This window comes from Hyperolius riggenbachi, chromosome 10, assembly GCF_040937935.1.
Source record: "Hyperolius riggenbachi isolate aHypRig1 chromosome 10, aHypRig1.pri, whole genome shotgun sequence".
NCBI classification, from domain to species: Eukaryota; Metazoa; Chordata; class Amphibia; order Anura; family Hyperoliidae; genus Hyperolius; species Hyperolius riggenbachi.
The window spans coordinates 162926143-162942335 of record NC_090655.1 but is presented as its reverse complement, the minus strand read 5'-3'; the positions used below and the strand labels follow the sequence as shown (position 1 = coordinate 162942335).

At 46.1% G+C, this 16193-nt stretch overlaps 1 protein-coding gene across 1 annotated transcript in view; it reads left to right on the top strand.

The window, feature by feature from the left end:
- The first annotated feature begins 612 nt into the window (after nucleotides 1-612).
- The window catches only part of SH2D4B (SH2 domain containing 4B), a 1318135-nt gene continuing 1302554 nt past the window's right edge, over nucleotides 613-16193 (top strand). The window contains exon 1 of the mRNA XM_068258963.1: nucleotides 613-880. Coding sequence (XP_068115064.1) covers nucleotides 697-880 — 184 coding nt within the window. The 5' untranslated portion in view covers nucleotides 613-696. The remainder of the gene's footprint in view (nucleotides 881-16193) is intronic.

The window sequence follows — 16193 nt, the reverse complement described above, 5'->3', positions numbered from 1 at the left end:
TGGTGCCGACTCTTCATTTAAGATACCTAAGTGTACTCCTGGGGACACAGGAGTAGGAGTCAGGGTACGCCAACTTGTCCAGTGGGTGCTCCTTCAATCCGTTGTGTATATTATTTTTAATTATGTATTTTTTTAATGTATTTTACATATGTGTTTGTGTTGTGGCATTGTAAGTTCAACAGCAGCAGAAAGGTTAATCAATAAAGAGTGAAACTTCATACCCTGTAGCCTAGCACACACCTGCGCTGTGCTGTAATCGGATGGCACTCAGAACAAAACCAAGCCTTACTGTCTGTCACCAGAGATCACTTCCCAAAGGCCTAACAGCCTTGACATGGATCTTGCTGGTGTAGCTGTTACTTTTAACCATGACATCACTGAAAACATTGTTATCCTGAACACACATTGTTTTAAAGCCAGAAACCAGTCAACCATAGTGTAATACTCATGACTGCTGACTTTTAGAAGCATTTTTTTTCGTCTTGACTTCAATGAACTTCTTTCTAGCTTCTGCTTTCAGTCTAGTTTTTTACATTAGTTCATTTAATTTTTTTTTTTTTACTATCACCATAATGCTTATGCCGAATATGCACTCTCTTCATAGGTTTTAATAGTGGAAGAATGAAACCAACTGGAGTTTAGTAGGAATAATCTCACCTTTTGAGTATTTAATCATAAAGAAGATCTCTGGTCATCATGTTGCAGCAGATTTTAACGGATATGTACATTGACCCTGACCTCTTGGCTGAGCTGAATGAGGAACAGAAGCAAATTCTATTCTACAAAATGAGAGAAGAGCAAATCAGACGTTGGTATGAGTGGGACAAAAATCTGGACAAGGAGCAATCAAAAATGAAGCTAAAAGCCAAGTTCCAGCACAGTAAGTAATGCTGAAAACCACAATAACTCAGTAGTAACAACAGATACACTTATAAAAAAGTACAGGGCTGATCAGCTGCTTTGCTTAAAGAGAACCTGTACTGAGTAAAATTATTTAAAATAAACACATGAGGTAACTTCAAATGAACATTACATAGTTACCTTGCCATCAGTTACTCTCAGAAGCTCACCATTTTCTTCTGCCAATAATCCCTTCCAGTTCTGACAACATTTTGTCAGAACTGAAATATTTCAGTTGCTGTCAGTTATATATCGGTTGCTGTCAGTTACAGCTGAGAGGAGAACTGATGTGTCCATGTTTCCCTATGGCTCAAGTGGGTGATATTACAGTTTAACTGTGTGCTGACCAGAAAGCTGTTATGGAGTAATGGCCATATTCAAAATGGAGGACGGAGAATTCCATTGATCACAGTGGACAAACGGGACGCAGGAAAGGAGAAAGAGATTGAGGAGTAGACTACACAGGAGGTAAGTATGACTTGTGTATGGTTATTTTGACTTTTAATTTTCAGTACAGGTTTTCTTTAAAGTTGCCTTTTAGATTAACATAGAAACTTTGATACAGGAAGAGAAACTTGTCAAATGTAGCCCAAGTTATTCATTTTACTTTTCAGTATTTTATAGTAAATCATTTACTATAAGGGATACTTAAAGAGAACCTGAACTGAAAATAAAATGTTAAAATAGCCATACACAGGTCATACTAACCTCCTGTGTAGTCTACTACTTAATCTCTTCCTCCTCTCCTGCGTCCTGTTTGTCCACTGTGATCATTGGATTTCTCCATCCTCCATTTTAAAAATGGCCATTGCCCCCTAACAGTTTCCTAGTCACCACACTGTTAAACTGTATTATCACCCACTTGAGCCATAGGGAAACATGGACATTACCTTGCAAAGTCTGTTATAACTGACAGCGGCTGATATAACTGACAGCAATTGGTATATTTCAGTTTTCACAAAATATTGTCAGAACTGGAAGGGATCACAGTAAAAAGAAAATGGTGAACTTCTAAGAGGAACTGACGGCGAGGTTAGTATGTAATCTTCATTTGCAGCTAGGTCATGTGTTTATTTTAAATAATTTTCCTCGCTTTAGGTTCCCTTTAAGTCTGAGAAAAAACAGGAGTTTTACTAACCTGGGGCTTCTATCAGCCCCCTGCAGCCATCCTGTGCCAATGCAGTCTCGCTCTGATCCTCCTGTCCCCTGCTGAAAGCTACTTTCACTTTCAGCGACAGGCCCCACAGGCATGGCCACGCGTCTACTTCTTCGTGTTCCTGACCCCAATAGCAGCATAAAGGGCGCTATTGTGGACAGGAACGCGAAAAAGCAGACGTGTGGCCAGGCCTGTCAGACCTGTTGCCGAAAGTGAAGGTAGCTGAGCCTGTTCATATGCCAAATACACCTATCTATTAAATTTAGACAATTATTTATGCATATATCCTAATATGTGGTAATATTACTAATCGTAAGTAGGCAGATGGGAGGACTACAGCCACGAAAAAAAGCACATTGAATTAATTTCCCAGAAACTTTAATAAAACTGTGTTTCTATCTATTGCCTGGTTTTAGACAATAGGCCAAGTGTAAATACAACAAGTAGCCTTTTAAATACATTTTATTTTGTCTTTGCCACATTTAAAATGTCAGAAGCAGCATTTTTTTTCATAATGTTATGCAAGCAAGTAACAGTAGAGGCTGCTGTTGGATTAATCACACATTTCACCTGCATGTTTTTCTTCAGCAGTCAATTAATGGCAGTAAATAGACAGGATTTAGCAGGTCTGGGTATAGTACTTTAGATGTTTCTATTATCATTTAACCTTAATATTCTGTCCATTATACTAGTACTGACAGCAAGGGATGTTTGTATTTGTCCTTAATTTTTACTGGCATATGTTCTTTAAAGGAGTTATTTCGCGAATGAGGAAAAAATAAGTGCTTTATGCATAAAATATTAAACCTCCTTCTAAAATAGTGTAAAAAGTTTTTTTAAAAATGAATGGTTTCATCAATACAACATGTAATGTAAATAGTGACGGATGATGGACAGGGAGGCTAATCCATTTGTTAAGGGTGTTTTTTTTTTACTTTCATTTCACAACCATAACTGCTGCCTATGTAGTTTTCAGTGGTATAACCCACTTCTAGCAGGAATCGCCGTTATAGCTATAACAGCTGAGCTCTGCTGAGCTCCTCAATATGTGTTTACATTGTTGCCAGGCAACCACACAGACCCCAGTGCAGGGAGTCGTTTGTGCAAAGAGTCATAAGCTGCTGGAAGAATGAGCCAGAATCAGTCCGATCTACACCATATGATTCTTTGTCAGATTCGATTCAATACAATTCGATTAATTGATTCGATTTGATTCATTCTGACATGTCCGATTCATGATTCGATTAAAATCAAATTGAATCAATGAATCGAATCATATTGAATTGAATCTGACAAAGAATCATATGGGGTAGATGGGACTGATTCTGGCTCATTCTCCCAGCAGCTTATGACTCTTTGCACAAACGTCAGAAAAGTCATACTATCTGCTGACAATATAGCATTTTCACATCTAAGATTAAATTAATAGATGGAATATTCATCATGCACTCATATATGTCATGTTAGTGAACTCTTTTCATCCTTTGGTAACAATAACGGACTTTGAGGGAACACTTCTGTTATATATTGAAGATATTTGTCCTATGATTACAGACTTACATTGTGTACTTGTTGCTATGCAACGTGCAGATTAGTGGCTTGGATAAAAACATCATGGTTTGGTCATAGCTTACAATAGTTAAGCTCTCTTCTTTATTTTTTTCAAATAAAATTGTATTGATTTTCAAACATACAATAAAATGCACAAGAAGAGTAGCAATGAGGAACAGAGGATGAAGATTCTCCATGACTGGAGAGAAACAATATCTATAATCAGGGCCGGATTTGTACTTTTTACCGCCCTAGGCCAGATGTCAACAACGCCCAATGCCCCCCCCCCCCACCACCTCGTGTATGTACACACACACACACACACAGACACACACACAGACACACACAGACACACACAGACACACAGACACACACACACACACACACCACCACCACCAATTCTGAGCTCTACTGAGGAAAGTCGTCAATGACATGTCTGTAAAGTGCTGCAGAAGATGTCAGTGCTATATAAATACATAATAATAATGATAGGACATTAGACTATGACCATGGTAGGATTAGTTTGTGAGTTCCTCTGAGGACAGTCAGTGACATGACTATGTACTCTGTACAGTGCTGCAGAAGATGTCAGTGCTATATAAATAATAATATGGTGGGACATTACACTATGACTATGGTAGGATTAGTTTGTGAGCTCCTCTGAGGAAAGTCAGTGACATGACTATGTACTCTGTAAAGTGCTGCAGAAGGTGTCAGCACTATATAAATGCATTATAGTAATATGGTAAACGTTAGACTATGATAGGGATTACATCGCGAGTTCCTGTGAGACCAGTCAAAATGCAAGAGAGGGAAGTGAGACAGGCAAAAGTAAAGGAAAGGATAGACATGGGGACAGCAGGGGTCTAGTCCTGGGAAAAGAGGTGAGTGGACTCACCTGGACCCCCCCCAAATGGGCGTGGTAAAGCATAATGTGGGAGTGGTCATGGGTGGGGCCAAATATACATGACCTTAGCAGTGATGTAAAAGGTCTGCTGGGGAAGTTTGAGCTCTGCCGTAGTGTATCCCCCCAAAATAGATGTAATCTGACAGCATTTCACCAAAAAAAACACATAATCTGATAGAAGTTCCTCCAAAATACAGATAATATGGCAGTGGTTCCCCCAAAATAGACAATGTGGCAGCAGCAGTTCCCCCAACATACACATAATTTGGAAGCAGTTTCCCAAAATACGCGAAACCTGGCAGCGGATCACCCAAAATACACGTAACACCCAAAATACATATAATCTGGCAGCAGTGGTCCCCCAAACATACACAATCTGGCAGCAGTTCCCCAAAATACGTGTAAACTGGCAGCAGCCGTTCCCCTAACATACACATAATCTGGCAGCTGTTCCCCAAAATACACGTAATCTGGCAGCAGCCGTTCCCCTAACATACACATAATCTGGCAGCTGTTCCCCAAAATACATAACAGCAGTTCCACAAAAATGCAGATAATCTGACAGCATTTCCTCCAAAATAGGTACCCCCAGCATAGGTAGCCAGGTCTATAGATGTCCCCAGTATAAGTAGCCATGAGTATAGTAGTCCCCAGTATATGTAGCCAGGGGTATATGTGCCCAGTATATGTAGCCAGGGGTATATGTGCCCAGTATAAGTAGCCAGGGGTATATGTGCCCAGTATATGTAGGCAGGGGTATATGTGCCAATATATGTAGCCAGGGGTATATGTGCCCAGTATATGTAGCCACGGGTATATGTACCCAATATATGTAGGCAGGGGTATATGTGCCCAGCATATATAGCCAGAGGTATATGTGCCCAGTATATGTAGTCAGGGGTATATGTGGCCAGTATATGTAGGCGGGGTATATGTCCCAGTATATGTAGGCAGGGGTATATGTGCCCAGTTTGTGGAAGGAGAGCTGTGAGCAGCGGTGGAGAAGGGGGGCCATCTCCCCCTCCCCCTTCCCTCACCTTAGGGCTCTCCATCCCTCGCTCTCCCCTCCAGAACTAATGTGCAGGCAGCCGGCAGCGGGCGGGACTTACCTCTCCTCGTTCCGGCGCGAGCATTCCACTGCTGCTAGTCTGGTCTGGTCTAGACCAGAGCAGCGTCACGCAGATCCGGTGCCGGAACGAGGAGAGGTAAGTCCCGCCAGCTGCCCGCACATTAGTTCTGGAGGGAAGAGCGAGGGATGGAGAGCCCTAAGGTGAGGGAAGGGGGGGGGGGAGATGGCCCCCCTTCTCCACAGCTGCTCACAGCTCTCCTTCCACTGCGCTGCTCCCCTCCACACATGCCAGGGTGGACGGCGTCCACGCTCAGGAAAAAGTAAGTGGACGCCGTCCACGCATCACTCGACCCCTGGATGGGGAGTAAGGAAAATAGGGAGAGGGAGCACAAGATGTGAAATTAAAAGATAGAGGGAACAAGATGGGGAAGAGGGTAGGGAAAAAGCACAGAAGTAGAATACAAGATGGGAGAAGAAGAGAGGGAGAATGTGATGGGAAGAAAAAAGTGGAGGAGGCAAGGAGACATTACACATGTGTGAGAATGGGCAATACATCAGGCAGGGCAGGCTGAGAAAATACATTCAGAAGCGGCTGGCAAGTCATCTTATCAATACCGCTGCTGGTTACTGCGTTACAGGTCAGCGTGAAAAGTCTTTTCATCAGTGACATTCCTGTGTGTGGAGCTTCTGTTCTTTTACCGCTGCCTGACTGCGAGCTCCACCGCACAATCAAGCGAGTGACAAAACAGCCCTGCTCGCCTCTCCTGAGTCCTTCACTTACTTCCCCTTACTCGTTGCACTGCATACACTGAGCAGCAGCAGCAGCATGCTCACATTCAGAATGAGAGGTGTGCACAGTGACGGCAGTCGGATACAGGAAGTGGGCGTTGCTCGCTCTCTCATCAGAGTGAGCTACCGCGTCCATACAGCAGTAACAGCACAGTGAGCAGGGGAGCTGTGAAAGAGAGATGAATCACTATAATCATGTGGGCGGGCAGGCGGCCTGACGGCCAGCAGCGGTACCAGAACACAATCTGAGCACCGCACACAGGCTAATTATGAAACGCTCTCAGCTGTTATGTCTCCCTAACTCAAGCCCTGCCCTGGGCCATGGCCTATGCGGCCTGCCCACAAATCCGGCCCTGTCTATCATATAAATTATAGTAGTAAAAAGGACATTACTAATACATAAAGCTAGTAGTCTTGATAACATTGCAATGTTTACAAAAAGGAAATAACATAAAACCATAACCAGGGACGTCGCTAGCCCTATTTTGGGGGGGCACGTGCCCCCAATCTGTCCTGGGGTGCCACGGATCTCTTCCCCAGGGGTGCCCGTATGGCTGCGCCCGGGCGGGGGCATTGCACCCAGGCGCCTGTCTCTGACAGGCGCCGCCCGGCCACTGCTCACCCCCTCTGTCCGCGGCTCCCTCCAGCCGTCGCGGCCGCCGCGTCACTCAGACCTCGATCAGGCGGCGACCAATCGTGCGGGCGCTAAAGTGCCCGCACTGATATGCGGAAGTGACATCACTTCCGCATATAGAGCGGGTGCGTCCGGTGCCCGCTGGTATTGGTCAGGTCGCCGCTGATTCTGAGGTCTGCGAGTGCGAGGTAAGGGGGGAGCGGCGGGGGCTCCCTGGCACTCACTCACTGCCTAAAGGGGCTCCCTGGCACTCACTCACTGCTTAAAGGGGCTCCCTGTCGTTCACTCACTACCTAAAGGGGCTCCCTGTCACTCACTCACTAGCTAAAGGGGCTCCCTGGCACTCACTCACTGCCTAAAGGGGCTCCCTGTCACTCACTCACTACCTTAAGGGGCTCCCAGTCACTCACTCACTGCCTAAAGGGGCTCCCTGGCACTCACTACCTAAAGGGGCTCCCTGTCACTCACTCACTACCTAAAGGGGCTCCCTGTCACTCACTCACTACCTAAAGGGGCTCCCTGTCACTCACTCACTACCTAAAGGGGCTTCCTGTCACTCACTCACTACCTAAAGGGGCTCCCTGTCACTCACTCACTACCTAAAGGGGCTCCCTGTCACTCACTCACTGCCTAAAGGGGCTCCCTGGCACTCACTCACTGCCTAAAGGGGCTCCCTGGCACTCACTCACTGCCTAAAGGGGCTCCCTGTCACTCACTCACTACCTTAAGGGGCTCCCAGTCACTCACTCACTGCCTAAAGGGGCTCCCTGGCACCCACTACCTAAAGTGGCTCCCTGTCACTCACTCACTACCTAAAGGGGCTCCCTGTCACTCACTCACTACCTAAAGGGGCTCCCTGTCACTCACTCACTACCTAAAGGGGCTCCCTGTCACTCACTCACTGCCTAAAGGGGCTCCCTGGCACTCACTCACTGCCTAAAGGGGCTCCCTGGCGCTCACTCACTGCCTAAAGGAGCTCCCTGTCGCTCACTCACTACCTAAAGGGCCTCCCTGTCACTCACTCACTACCTAAAGGCCCTCCCTGTCACTCACTCACTGCCTAAAGGGCCTCCCTGTCACTCACTCACTGCCTAAAGGGGCTCCCTGGCACTCACTGCCTGAAGGGGCTCCCTGGCACTCACTCACTGCCTAAAGGGGCTCCCTGTCGCTCACTCACTACCTAAAGGGCCTCCCTGTCACTCCCTCACTACCTAAAGGGGCTCCCTGTCACTCACTCACTGCCTAAAGGGGCTCCCTGACACTCACTCACTGCCTGAAGGGGCTCCCTGGCACTCACTCACTGCCTAAAGGGGCTCCCTGGCACTCACTCACTACCTAAAGGGGCTCCCTGGCACTCACTCACTACCTAAAGGGGCTCCCTGGCACTCACTACCTAAAGGGGCTCCCTGGCACTCACTCACTACCTAAAGGGGCTCCCTGGCACTCACTCACTAACTAAAGGGGCTCCCTGGCACTCACTGCCTAAAGGGGCTCCCTGGCACTCACTGCCTAAAGGGGCTCCCTGGCACTCACTGCCTAAAGGGGCTCCCTGGCACTCACTACCTAAAGGGGCTCCCTGGCACTCACTACCTAAAGGGGCTCCCTGGCACTCACTACCTAAAGGGGCTCCCTGGCACTCACTCACTACCTAAAGGGGCTCCCTGGCACTCACTCACTAACTAAATGGGCTCCCTGGCACTCACTGCCTAAAGGGGCTCCCTGGCACTCACTGCCTAAAGGGGCTCCCTGGCACTCACTGCCTAAAGGGGCTCCCTGTCACTCACTCACTGCCTAAAGGGGCTCCCTGTCCCTCACTCACTACCTAAAGGGGCTCCCTGTCCCTCACTCACTACCTAAAGGGGCTCCCTGTCACTCACTACCTAAAGGGGCTCCCTGTCACTCACTCACTACCTAAAGGGGCTCCCTGTCACTCACTATCGGGGTCCCTGTCACTCACTACCTAACTGGAGGCGCCTGTCACTCACTAGCTAACCTGGGGGTCCCTGTCACTCACTACCTAACTTGGGGGGGCTACCATATTAAGGGGGCATTCTGCCTATTTATGTGAAATGCTGTCTATTTATGTGCCTCATGACTGCTGCATTTGTCTTGTTGGGAGCCTTATGATTTGTTGGGGGCCTCAAGATTGCTGAATTTGTCTTGTTGGGGGCCTCATAATTTGTTGGAGGCCTCATGATTGCTGAATTTGTCTTGTTGGGGGGCCTCATGATTTGTTGGAGGCCTCATGATTGCTGAATTTGTCTTGTTGGGGGCCTCATGATTTGTTGGGGGCCTCATGATTGCTGAATTTGTCATGTTGGGGGCCTCACGATTGCTGAATTTGTCATGTTGGGGGCCTCACGATTGCTGAATTTGTCAAGTCGGGGGCCTCACGATTGCTGAATTTGTCATGTCGGGGGCCTCACGATTGCTGAATTTGTCATGTCGGGGCCCACGCGATTGCTGAATTTGTCTTGTCGGGGGGCCTCATGATTGCTGAATTTGTCTTGTTGGTGGTCACATGATTGCTAACTGCGAGACTATGGGAAAAGCTGAATCCTTATCATATGAGACAATAGCATTAAACCTACTGTTTTAGCTTTTTAAAACAGAAAATAAAACTGGGAGGTTCTAAAAAATTGAATACATTTTTCAGGAGTAGGATGGATGAAATTGTTTATCTTCACAGTTTATTTTCAACTTGGATTTTCCATAATGTTCATGTATGAGTTAAAACGTTTGTACAGTATTTAGTTTAAATTGCTGTTGCCACTTTGTGATAAGTGACTTTTGGGTTGCAGTTTGGGCACTCTGCCTCCAAAAGGTTCGGCACCACTGTCATAATCTAATGTCCCACCATTGCTAGGTTCATGTAAATTTGTCTCCACCCGTTACCACACCTATATTCTGGTCCATGGCCCACGCATTTTTCGGTGTGGCGCGATAAGCACGCAGCACAACGTGATCCTCATATTTTTGGCACGCTAGCTGCAGTGTGCTGAATTCTGCTGCCTACAGTATGTACAGTATACGCTGTTCTCTAGTGCCTGCACTGTGTGCTGATTTACCTCCAGTGTGTACAGTGTAAGGTGTTACTCTGTGCCTTTACTGATTGTAAACCAGCTGTATTGTATGCTGATCCCTGCTACTTTCAGTATGTACAGTATTAGCTCTAAAGCCTGGTACACACATACAATTTTGGTTAGCCAATTTAAGCTCTGCTCATAAAATTCATTGTCTGTTGGCCTACTTACCAGGGCCGGATTTGTACTTTTTACCGCCCTAGGCCCACTATCACCAGCCGCCCCATGACATCGGCAGGGTTAGGATAGTGTTATTGGATGGGGGGTTTAGGGATACTGATAGATCAGGATATCAGGTCAGGGGTAGGAATTTACAAAAAAAAAAAAAAGTGGTTAGGTCATTTTGTCAATTTAGGGTTAGGCTAGGCATATAGTGCTGCAGCAGATGTCAGTGCTATACTGAATCTGAGAGGGCCTAAGCGCTTGGAGTCCTATGGGAGAAAAGCACTATAGAAATGTTATTGTATTGTATACGAATACATAATAATAATAATATGGTAGGACATTAGACTATGACTATGGTAGGATTAGATTGTGAGCTCCTCTGAGGACAGTCAGTGACATGACTATGTACTCTGTAAAGCGCTGCAGAAGATGTCAGTGATATACAAATACATAATAATAATATGGTAGGACATTAGACTATGACTATGGTAGGGATTAGATTGTGAGCTCCTCTGAGGACAGTTAGTGACATGACTATGTACTCTGTACAGTGCTGCAGAAGATGCCAGTGCTATATAAATATGTAATAATAATATGGTAGGACATTAGACTATGACTATGGTAGGATTAGATTGTGAGCTCCTCTGAGGACAGTTAGTGACATGAATAAGTACTCTGTACAGTGCTGCAGAAGAGGTCAGTGCTATATGAATACATAATAATTTAGTAGGTAAATAAATAAGTAGGTCATTATACTGTGACTATGGTAGGGTTGTGAGCTCCTCTGAGGATAATCATTGACATGACCATTTACTCTGCAATGTGGTATGGAGGATATGAGTACTACATTATACTTAGAGCTGGTTCACACGGGCAGCGGCAGTGCCATTGTTTATACAAACCCCACGTTTGGAACCAGATTTTTCCCATCATCTGCCCAGCACTTAGGCGATCAGGATCACTAAGCGCTGCACCTCTGTGATCACATAGCAGGGGTTAAAAGCATTACATGACACAGTGGTGGGATGCTTTTGGAGATATATAAAGAGGGAAGGACAGATAGGATGAGAGAGTATGAAGTGTAAGGACTGGAAGGGGGGGGGGGGGGGGGGTAAAGGAGAGAAGCAGTGAGAGTGACAGGAGATGGGAGAGGGCATCAGGATGAGTGTTGAGGTGGCATGAAGTACAGCATTCTGGGAGTAAGGTAGGAAGCACTGCAGATTATGGCCAGGCTAGCAGGATTCTGTCAATGAGCAGAGAGATGTAAGATCATTTCTGCTGTCATAGTCACACAGGCTTCAGTTATTGCATCACAGCCTGATTTGCTCTCACATTACTTCCTGTGTGCTCTCCTCTTCTCACACAAAGCCAGGCAACTCTGTTTCCTTATCTTATTGATAGATAAGGCTGCAGTGATTGCTGGGCTCGCAGCAGCAGCCTCACTTTCTACAAATCACGAGCTTGGAGGGAGGGGGGAGGAAGGAGGGGGAGAGAGACACAGAGCTCCCAGCTGGGCACTCACTCGTAGTCTGTAGGGGCTGAGTGACTGTGCAGTAATACAGAGTTAGCTGCAGCAACATATTTACTGACAGACACACTTCACTATGAGAGAGACACTCGCTATGGCTGGCTGCACGTTGTTTCCCCTCCCCGCAGCCCCCTCCATGCTTACAGTGCCCCGCTGCCCGCATAGTTACCAGTTCTCCTCCTCGCTTGAATCTCCCGGCTGGCTAGCAGCAGAGAGCTCAGCCCCTCCTCCCTTCAGTGTCATCAGAGTGGAGAGGAAGGGAGGGGCGCTCTCATGCTGCGTGTATGCAGGAGAGACTACAGCGCGGCTGGAGCAGATAGCTGATTGCCGAACGGCTGATCTGCTGCCAGTATGTGACAGCCGCCCCAGCTCTCTTGCTACTTTTCTTCCGCCCTAGGAACGGGCCTATTCGGCCTGTGCGGAAATCCGGCCATGCTACTTACTGCACGGGGGTGGTAAAATTGGGGGTCAGTGATTGACCAATCAAAATTGTATGTGCGTATACATCTTTGATCTATGCCTATACTGATTGTAAATTATCTAAATAAAGGACAAGGGGCTCCATCCAATATTTCGATGGGCAGGCCCGTTATCTGTAGCTTACCCCGCTGCTAAGTTCATGTACATTTGGCCCCACCCATGGCCACGCCCACTCACTGCGCGCGCCACATATACCTCCCCACCTGGTGCCCACAGGTGCCCCTGATCTCCAAGGACCCTAGAAACGCCCCTGACCATAACTGATGTACATAATAAGTCTCTACCTTCAAGGAGGAAGTACAGAATATATGACCCGAAGATGAAAATTGGATCAGATCTATGGCACCCAGTGGATTTCCCAATTTAAATGGCCACTTAGGCTTGGAAAGCTGGATTGTGTAATTATAGTTGGGTCAAAGGTATGATACTGTAAAAAGAAGTTGGGGAATCAAAACAGATTGTGGTCCCATTACTGATTCTAGGGAGAACATTTCAGTTCCAAGTTGTGAGAATAATCAATAACCATTGATAGACCAAGTCATAGACTTTCAGATTGTGACATGCTAACAAGAAAGGAGGAGGTCATGAAATAGGGTCTAGGGATGTTTTGATGTAAGAGAAAATTGATCACACGAAAGTAAGGCTTTGTTTCTAATGCTTTGTTCAAGTGATTATTTATTATTTAAGTATTTATATAGAGCCGACATATTACGCAGCGCTGTACAGAGTATATTGTCTTGACACTAACTGTCCCTCAGAGGGGCTCACAATCTAGTCCCTACCATAGTCATATGTATGTATCATGTAGTGCATGTATGGTCTAGGGGCAATTTTTTTTGGGGGAAGCCAATTAACTTATGGGATGTGGGAGGAAACCGGAGTGCCCGGAGGAAGCCCACGCAGACACGGGGAGAACATACAAACTCCATTGCAGATGTTGACCTGGCTGGGATTCAAACCGGGGACCCAGCGCTTGGAAGGCGAGAGCACTAACCACTACGCCAGCGTACTGCCCCCATTGATGGATTGGATTGGATTTAAAGTGGATCAGAGATGAAAAACTAACTATAACAAGTAACTTTTCTATATATCTTATCTAAAGTTTAGATAGTTTACACAGCATATCTAGCTGCAAAAGTTTCAAACGTTTATGTTTATTTATTCCTGTGATACAATGAGGGCAGCCATGTTTTGTTTGTCACATTGTTACAGGCTAAGGCTGCTGCCACACAGGGACGTTACAGGCGCGCGTTAGTGCAGCCTGTAACGCTCCCCAACTCACAGCAATCCAAAGTCAATGGGGCTGTTCACACTGCCCACGTTGCGTTACATGTAACGCTGCACGTTCTTCAGAACGTGCAGCATACTATAGCGTTCCAGCGGCTTAAGCTGCGTTAGACTGTTTGCACATGCTCAGTGTTGGGGCGGAGAGGAGGCGGGGAGAGGCCACTACGTAGCCGCGCACATGGCTACTCAATATGCACTGCACTGGTGGCCGCTGATTGGCTGGCGGTACCACGTGATGCGGAGTGTTTCACTCCGCATCACGTGGTTCTGCCGGCCAATCAGCGCCACTCTCACTGCCCTAATGCGGAAAGAGCCGCTTAACGCAGCTCACTCAACGTCCTCTACCAACACCGGCAGGCGTTGCGTTAGGGGACGTTATGCGACCATAACGTCCACTATAACGCAATGTCCCGGTGTGTAACTAGCCTAAGGGCTGGAGATGCTATCAGCTTACCTGTGTGTAAATTCAGTCCCCTCTCCTCCTCCCCTCTGCCTCTGAAATCAATGGCTAGTAACACCCCCCCTCCCCGTTTTCTCCTGCCCAGTCTGAGCTCCTGTAAGCCCTTGCTACTGTCTGAAAATGCCAAGGCACTCTGAAAAGCTGTGGGAGAGGATTGTTTCGTTTATAGGGAATTAGAGTATTAAAACAAAAACAAAAAAGTTGTAATGATGTACTCTGCTGTCTGCAAAGGCAGACAGCTGTTTAACCATTTTGTAAATCTGAGTGCGGCAGGTCCCTTGAAAAGAGCCCTGTCTCCACTCTGCAAGCTGCAGAGTTGCTGTTCTGGGGAAGAATTTGCATCCACTTGTCATGCAAATTGCTTAGCTGCTTCCTCTGATGGCTTGCAGTATAAAAACCATTTCTTCCCAGAATTCCTTGCTGGTCATGATTGTTTGTTCCTTAACTTACCTGGAGTCTCAGCGTTTGCTAATTGTTTGCTAAGATTATCTTAGAGTAATTCCTTGGGAGTGCACTAGGCATTCCTTCTAGCGTAGTCAGGTTGTATTATCTGTATTGCCTTGTTCTGTCTATCTGTATATAGTACCCACCAGCTCCTCTGGTGAGGTTCTCACAAACTAGTCAGTTACTGGGTTTACTGATTGTCTTGTCGCCAGCGGCGGTCAACAGGAAATCGTTCTGTCTGTTTGTCTGGTTCGTATTCGCCCTAGCGGTAGTGGCGGTGGTTCCTTCTGTACTCTGTCTGGGAGTGTAGGCCAGAGCTGCGGTTGCTACTGGTTACTCCTTCTGTCTGTCTGTCTCTGGAACGAACGCTTGCTGTAGGGTCGGTGAGGTAACCATTTAGCAAGCGTTTGCGTTCTCTATTCATTTTCGTGTAACATTGGTTAGTTAGGGTTGGCGTGTTTTGTCTCTGTTGCGCTTTTCGTGCGGAGACCGCGCCATTAGCGTGCTTTGTCGCTGTTGCGCTTTTCGCGACCGCGCTTAGCGAGTGCGTTTGTTATTTTCCTTGGTGTTCTGGTCATTGTTATTTGCTGTGCCTGTCTTGCCACACTTGTGCTCTGTCTTACTCGGTCTTGTGTCGCTGTTGGCAATCGCCACTCTTGCGATTGCGTTCTCACTTGGTTTCCGCTGTTGTGTGTTCACCGTCGCCGGGTGGCGACTAGATTGGTGGACACACATACATTCTGTCTCTGTGCTCACATTCTCTCTACAGGTGCATTGCACCATAGCTGGTTTCTGTTGTTATTTTATACGCTTGTGGAGGATTTCCGTAGTGTCAGCGCACAAGATGCGCTGACCACAGAAATAATTCCCCAATCGTTACAAAAGTATTTGGCTTGAGGAATGACCTATAAACTATATGAAAGGAACACAATTATGCAATGAGTAAAAGTTTATCTCGGATCTGCTTTAACAGTTGTTATTATCTGGTTATAAGGTAGTTTAGCTGAAGACTTTTTAATTGAATGCTATCGAAAGGGAGGAGTTTATTCTTTACGGCAATATCATTGGTGTACAATATACCATGCCCAGTACATTTCATAAAAGGTCTAAATTAGGACTTAAGATTGATAAAATGGATAGTGGGATTTGAACGGGAGAAGTGGGATGATTGTTGGGGGGGATTGTTAATATTTGAAAAAGTGTTCCCAGATTTTAATTGTTGCTAAAATAGTGGGAAACGTGACAATTATAGGTTTGTGGCCTACAGTTAAAGCCACTGGGAAGTCTTTCAGATGAACAACTAACAACTAGTTCATTCATTTCTAGCTGAGCCCAAGTTTGCAGGGCCGGCGCTACCATTAAGGCAAAGGAGGCAGCTGCCCCAGGGCCCCAGAGCTTGTAGGGGCCTCCAGTGGCTACAAGAGGAAAAAAAAATTTCAAATCGGCCTTATAGTTTTTGAGAAAATCGATTTTAAAGTTTCAAAGGAAAAAAAAATACATTTAAAAACCTGCCGACTTTAATGGTTAATAGCAAATCCACCCTAAATGCTAGAAACCCTAAATTTGCAGGATATGTTAAGGAGATCATTAGGAATAAGAGGAAAAAACAATTTTTCAAAAAGACCTTATAGTTTTTGAGAAAATCGATTTTAAAGTTTTGAAGGAAAAAAGTATACTTTTAAATGCGGTAAATGTCACTTTTAGTAGCAAACCTAACGGTAGTGTAATTTTACATGCATC